This window comes from Orussus abietinus, unplaced genomic scaffold (assembly GCF_000612105.2).
Source record: "Orussus abietinus isolate OABI.00-Male unplaced genomic scaffold, Oabi_2.0 scaffold280, whole genome shotgun sequence".
NCBI lineage: Eukaryota > Metazoa > Arthropoda > Insecta > Hymenoptera > Orussidae > Orussus > Orussus abietinus.
Window position 1 is genome coordinate 100233 of NW_019394433.1, and position 6526 is coordinate 106758.

Sequence of the window (6526 nt, forward strand, 5' to 3'; positions counted from 1 at the left end):
GCAGTTGCGACGAATTGAAAGGAAAAGTTCCCCCTGTGTAATCACCGTCTAAAGTCCCGGCGGACATTAAAGTCTAATAGATAAGAGATTTGTACCAGAGAGCGTTAACAAGTATCAGGAACGTCTACAGCCAAATATTGTACATCTTTTACGTTTTTTTAATCATCTAGTCAAATGGAAATACTGCCTTTGTATCGTTTCAAAGACAGGGTCTCGATATGGGGGAAACAAATAAGTATCGCATCTAGGTAAATTTGCGAATTGTACGGAAAATACAGGGATTAACTTCCAATGATGAATTAATAAAGTCCGGGAGGAGGGCAGACATTGGATAGCGGATAAGAATATTGCATACACCGAGATAGCCAAGTGGAAGCAGGACGGCAGGGAACGTTAAGTGGACAAGGATAACATGGATCGGTAGTAGTCAGAGGAGAGGGACAAGGTTTCTTTGGTTTATCCGCAATGCCTACGGTACAACCACCCCCTCTTCTAAAAATACGTCGCGTCCTTTCGTTCCTTGCAACATCCTTTCCATTTTTGGTCTCCGCACCTTCTACTTTAAGGATATCCGTGCGGTCCGCTCGACCACTGGCTGCTCTCCGTGTTCCCTTTTGATCCCCACCCTCTGCAGGAATTTTTTCTTTTACACCCCCTGTTCTCCCTCCGGAAACTGTACCGCCTCCTGCACTTGAAGGTTCTACTCCCATCTCCCCGCGTCGTTTCGTAGCCCCTGGAACTTCTGCACTTGCTGCTCTTGCTCCTGTTCCTCCAGCCCTTGCACCCTTTCCTCCTGACCCTGCAGCTCCTGCTGCACCTGTATGAAACGAAAATAACAAATCGCTTTCTATGCGCCAGTATAAGAAGAAATTAGTAATGCAATTGCATATTAACGGCATCATCACCGTCAAATAGTTTTGGGTTAATCCTTGGCGATACTTCAAGGAGGATAACGTTTTACGGATTTTCCTTAATTGCGTAAATTGTGTAGGATCATTGATTCCCGTTTCCGAAAGCCGCACCTTTAGTTCCACCCCCTGATGCTGCAACGGCATCTTCCGTTCTCCCTGCTGCACCGGAGGTCGCTGCACCTGCAGCACCTCCTCGATCCGATCCACCTGTCCCACCTGCCCCTCCACCTTCTACGTCATCGCCCCTTCGCGAACCTTTGCCAGCCTCCCCGCCTCCACCTTTCAACCCTTTCTTTCCTTTTGCACCCTTATCACCTTTTTCCTTTCCCATTACACCTTTACCCGCTGGACCTTTTTTTCCATTAGCATTTGTTCCCCCTTTCCCATTCCTTCCATTTTTTCCTCCCCTTCCCCCTTTCCCACTGGCAGCGGTTTCCTTTATATCTCCTTGGCCTTTGTCAAAGTTTTCCTTATCACAGGCACACCCGAAATCGAGTGGATTAACAGGTGGCACCAGCAACCTACTACCCCAACAACCACCCAGAACCTCTTCCCCGTTAAGTTCTCGACATTGATAAGGGTATCGTTCGTTGGTCTCCTCTTGAACGTAAAATGTCGGGGTCGGCGTATCCAACCCTTGAATTTCCGTGATGACCGATTGGCCCAAATAGCTGATCCTTACGTAGAGCTCGATGGTAGCTCCACTCTTTTCCTGCGTCTCGTTCAACAAATTGTAGCTGCCTCTCAGAGATGACGAGATAGGTTTCCTTTTGTGGATACAGCTTAAGTACATCTCGAGATCCTTGCGCTCTTTCAATTCCTGGTTTATATAGTTGAAGAGGTCCTCCACGTGCAACTGAAGAGTGCCTACGGTCTGACAGGGGTCGATCTCGAAGTATTTCGAGACTTCCTTTATCACCAACACGTCGACCACCACCCTGTCCATAGGCTTTTCTAAACGCGTTTCTGGAAGTGCAAACACAACGGACTTGCCGCCGTAGAAGAATTCCTCCTCTCGATTGGAACCTTTGTACGGGTAATAGTCCCTGCGATGGGGTCGTAGAGTGATCCAATTCTCATCGAAAACGCGAAATAGCACCGTGGTCCTCTTCAGCATCACTTTGTCGAACTCTGACGTTCTCGGCACGAACAGCTGGAAAACGGTTTTTATCCCTGGTTACATTTCTTAGTCGAACGTTAACAATAAATTTAGACCAAGGGTGGAGTCGATGACGACTCAATGTATAACCTTATCGACCGAGAACTCCAGCATTAGTAGGTGAAGATCGTGGGATACGATCAGCGAAGACATGTTTATTAAATATCTTAGAAGGGAGTGCCCACGAGGAGCAAAGCTTGTCGCAGATTAAATTCCCAGGGAAAAGGAGCTTTGAAAAAATTCTCGCGAAATATAGACTTTGAGGTTGTCGGCGCGTCACGTCTTTGCGACGTTTAAACCACCGCTCGTACTTTGTTTCTCGTATCGAGAGTGAATCGATGTACGTATGTCGCGCGAACTGGAATATATAGTATATCACGAACAACTGGAAAACGGTTTTTATCCCTGGTTACTCGCAATTTACATTTCTTAATCGGACGTTAAGAACAAATTGAGACCAAGGGTGGAGTCGATGACCACTCAATGTATAACCTTATCTACCAAGAACTCCAGCATTAGTAAGTGAAGATCATGGGATACGACCAGCGAAGACATGTTTATTAAATATCTTAGAAGGGGGTGCCNCATAGAGATAATATTCTAAAGTAAACGTTTTGCAAATATTTCAAATGTCTGGTAAATATTTACAAAATGTAGGATATTCGTTAAATATATAGAAAATATTGGAGAAATATTTTGTGCTACTAGGGAAAGAAGTATTCAAGAGTAGCACCAACAACGTAGGTATTTAGAAGCTAAAGTTTGAGATAACTTCCCGCGACAGTCATTGAATCTAGGGCACATCTGCAGGGTGCAAACCCTGGTAAGTAAATAGCGTATTTCACACCGGCTTAAGTATTTAACTTTGAAGTTAGGTAACGAAAGGGTGACGAGCCGCAGCGCTGCAGGATACTGCAAAATAGCGGAGGTGGCGGAAGAGCACAGGATGGAAATATCAGGACTTTACCACCACTTCCTTTGCATGAATATTCATTAAATGTACCCTACAAAACGAACCTAATATCACCGGTGTCGAATATGCTTACATAGTTGGCACGTGAATTGATAAGTACCATCCTTAAAAGTAAATCTTTCCGAATTAAATACAGCCAGCTACGGTATTTCGATTGTTGCCCTGAAAATTTCGTTTTTGAATTCGTGCAGCTGCATAAGCTTATGGTAAACTGGTTAATGGATTTCGTGGATACCGCAAACAAAACGGTAAGATTTAACGCACACATGAAATTATTTGTTGCATCCCAGTTTAGTTGCGGGAGAGATTAGAACGCGTTTATATGACACGTGCTCAAAAGCAATTCCATGAACAACCACCAAATTTACTTGCAGGGCGATGTCTCATTAAACGATGGTTTAGTTGCGTACGTCTGTGCGTTTTAACTGTTGATGGATCATACCATTGCACGATCGTTTATCCGATGGTTGCACATATGATCTCCTAAATCCAGAAATAGTGTGCATTTTACATGACAAACACTTACGAGCAACCAGTGTACAACCATCAAATTTAGTTGCAAGGCGATGTCTCATTAAACGGTGGTTTAGTTGCGTACGTCAGCGCGGTTTAAGCACTGATGGATCATACCGTTGCACGATCGTTTATCCGATAGTTGCACGTAAGGTCTCCTAAATCCAGAAATAGTGTGCATTTTACATGACAAACACTTACGAGCAACCAGTGTACAACCATCAAATTTAGTTGCAGGGCGATGTCTCATCAAACGATGGTTTAGTTACGTACGTCATCGTGTTTTAACCATTGATGGATCATACCATTGCACGATCGTTTATCCGATAGTTGCACATGAGGTCTCCTAAATCCAGAAATAGTGTTTGTTTCCATGACACGCGATCATAAACAACCAACGTACAACCACCAAATTTAGTTGCAGGGCGATGTCTCATTAAATGATGGTTTAGTTGCGTACGTCAGCGCGTGTTAACTATTGATGGATCATACCATTGCACAATCGTTTATCCGATATTTGCACGTAAGGTCTCCTAAATCCGAAAATAGTGTCTGTTTCCATGACACGCGCTCATAAACAACCAACGTACAACCACCAAATTTAGTTGCAAGGCGAATGGTTTAGTTGCGTACGTCAGCGCGTTTTAACCATTGATGGATCAAACCGTTGCACGATCGTTCATCCGATAGTTGCCCATAAAGTCTCCTAGATCCAGAAACAGTGTCCAGAACTTGTCTGCGGTATTTCGCCGCACTATTCTACATTCACCGTAGTAAATCCCAACAGCACCCCATAGACCTGATAGCCAAATAAAAATGTAATTACGTTCACCGAGGCAACTTTGTAACGTTAAATAAATAAGAGGCCCAAGCCCTGTCGCATCATCGAAATTCGGATTTCATCCCGGACATTCTCCGAGTAAATTTGATCGAAGGTCGATACGAAATATTGATTCCACCTGGCATAATTTGAGTTCATTACTAATGAACGAAGTTTCGCAATGCTCTGGAGAGGAGCATATCGGGTAGTACCTTCCTCGAAGAGAAGCAACTCACGTCTAGAACATAAGCTAACCAGTTTAACCCGATCCGGCGTCGGTCCCTAGAGTGGTCGAGCAAAGTGCAGGGTGAACGGAGCTTAACCTGCATTAGCGCAGTTAGGGATGCTGCAACGGTAGAAGAGTCACTTCTGACACGTCGTAGGAGTGAGATGGATCTACGGTTAGGTTCTGACCACTTATCTTGGCGACACGTTGGGAGATCCAAACTATCTCATCCCTTGGCACTACCGGCGACACCTTAATCGCAAATCCAGCATTACGGATCGCCTCTTCGATGGGAACCACGACCAGCGTTCTCTGGATCCTTCAAATCCGCAGACTTTCCAGTTTTATCAAACTCTATACGATTCTCTGCACCTAGAACATACCGTGTTTGCCCCTGGATTACCCGCACGGGTTCATGCATAATGGATCCTTTCCTTTAATAAATGATTTCAATAAATTTCGATACCTAATATCGGAACAAAGTTCCAACACGATCTAACCAATTTAACCCTTTGGACACGGAGCCATTTCGACATATGAGCGAAATTCGTCTGATCGTACAGGCAATATTGGACCAAACGTCGGGCGCCTTTAGGCGCTCTTTGTAGCCAAAGGGTTAAGGTGAAGTGAAACCCCTTTCAAATCAGTCGATTCGAATAGAACACTTTTTTTTAAGGGTACTGGACCAAACTGTCCGAAACTTTGACACATGACTCGTGATCATCTAAGAATTGTCTCGACACATTCAAACTTTGGAGTTTTGGAAACAATTGTTTAACTTAACCCAGACCAGAACTAAAATGGCGTCGAGCTCTCATATTTCGATCAATATACAATTATCGAAGGCTCCGATATGAGAAACGAAAGAGTCAGGACAATTTCACGACAATTTAGAACACTCTGGTAATCGATAAACTCGCATTTGTACGGGATAAAGGCAAAAAAAGTGTTTTATGCGCTTCTATGTCAAAACGATGGAAATACGAGGTCTCGGAGTGAAAATTTAATTGACCTGGAAATCACAGATGGCGCAGGGGGTCCCTCTGCTGTCAATTAGGGCCCCAGAAAGCATAAATCCAGAGGATTTCTGGAGGTTTACTTCGATTTCTTTATAATTAATGTACGAAAACGACAGGTGGAGTATGCCATTTAGGACAATACCCAATATAATTCGATCCAGCTATCAATATAAAAACCAACATCGGCAACGGAGGTGTTTAGAAGAATCTTCTTTATCTACGTCGATCAAGTTCCTCGACGTGTTTCACCTCACCTTAACACGATCCGACTTTGGTATCTAGTGCTAGAACAAAGTACGATGAAAAACGAGATTAACCTACACTGGTACGGTTACGTATGCGCAGCTGCAGAAGAGTCAACTCTGACACACGATAGGAACAAATTGCACCACTTATCTTTGCGGACCCTGACGTATTGAGGGATCTGAATCGTTTTATCCCTCGATACTGTCTACGCGATGTAATGTTATCGAACGGTCTTTTTCCTCTCCGAACCGCGACCATCGTGTCCTACGCGGTTAGAAAAAATATTATAATTTTATAACATATGTTATATAACATGTAACATGTAAATGTAGTACATATGTGTAGAAATTGATAACATATGTTATATAAAATGTGACATGTAAATGTAGTACATATGTGTAAAAAATTGATAACATATGTTATAATTTTGTGCTGATCGGTACTTGATTTTAAACGTTTATTCTGCAAACAAACCAATTTGACATGTTCCGGGCATGTTCGAGTATGTTTCTAGAGACAGGTCCTGCCTTAAACGCCGAAAAAAATCTTTTTGTAATTATCGAGCAATTCTATTGAATGTAAGAATTTCTTTTAATATTATTTAAACATTTCTCGGGCTTAAGAATGTCGCTATAATGCTTCCCCACCAGTATCGCCGA

The 6526-nt window shown here is 43.2% G+C and overlaps 1 protein-coding gene across 1 annotated transcript; it reads right to left on the reverse strand.

Moving 5' to 3' along the window:
- Nucleotides 1-993: 993 nt before the first annotated feature.
- On the reverse strand, nt 994-2326 carry LOC105700091. The gene is made up of 2 exons (XM_012425676.1): nt 2161-2326; nt 994-2064 (listed from the first exon to the last, which is right to left on the reverse strand). Exons 1-2 carry the CDS (start codon nt 2221-2223, stop codon nt 994-996), a joined length of 1134 nt encoding a protein of 377 aa, XP_012281099.1. The 5' UTR covers nt 2224-2326.
- Nucleotides 2327-6526: the final 4200 nt, after the last annotated feature.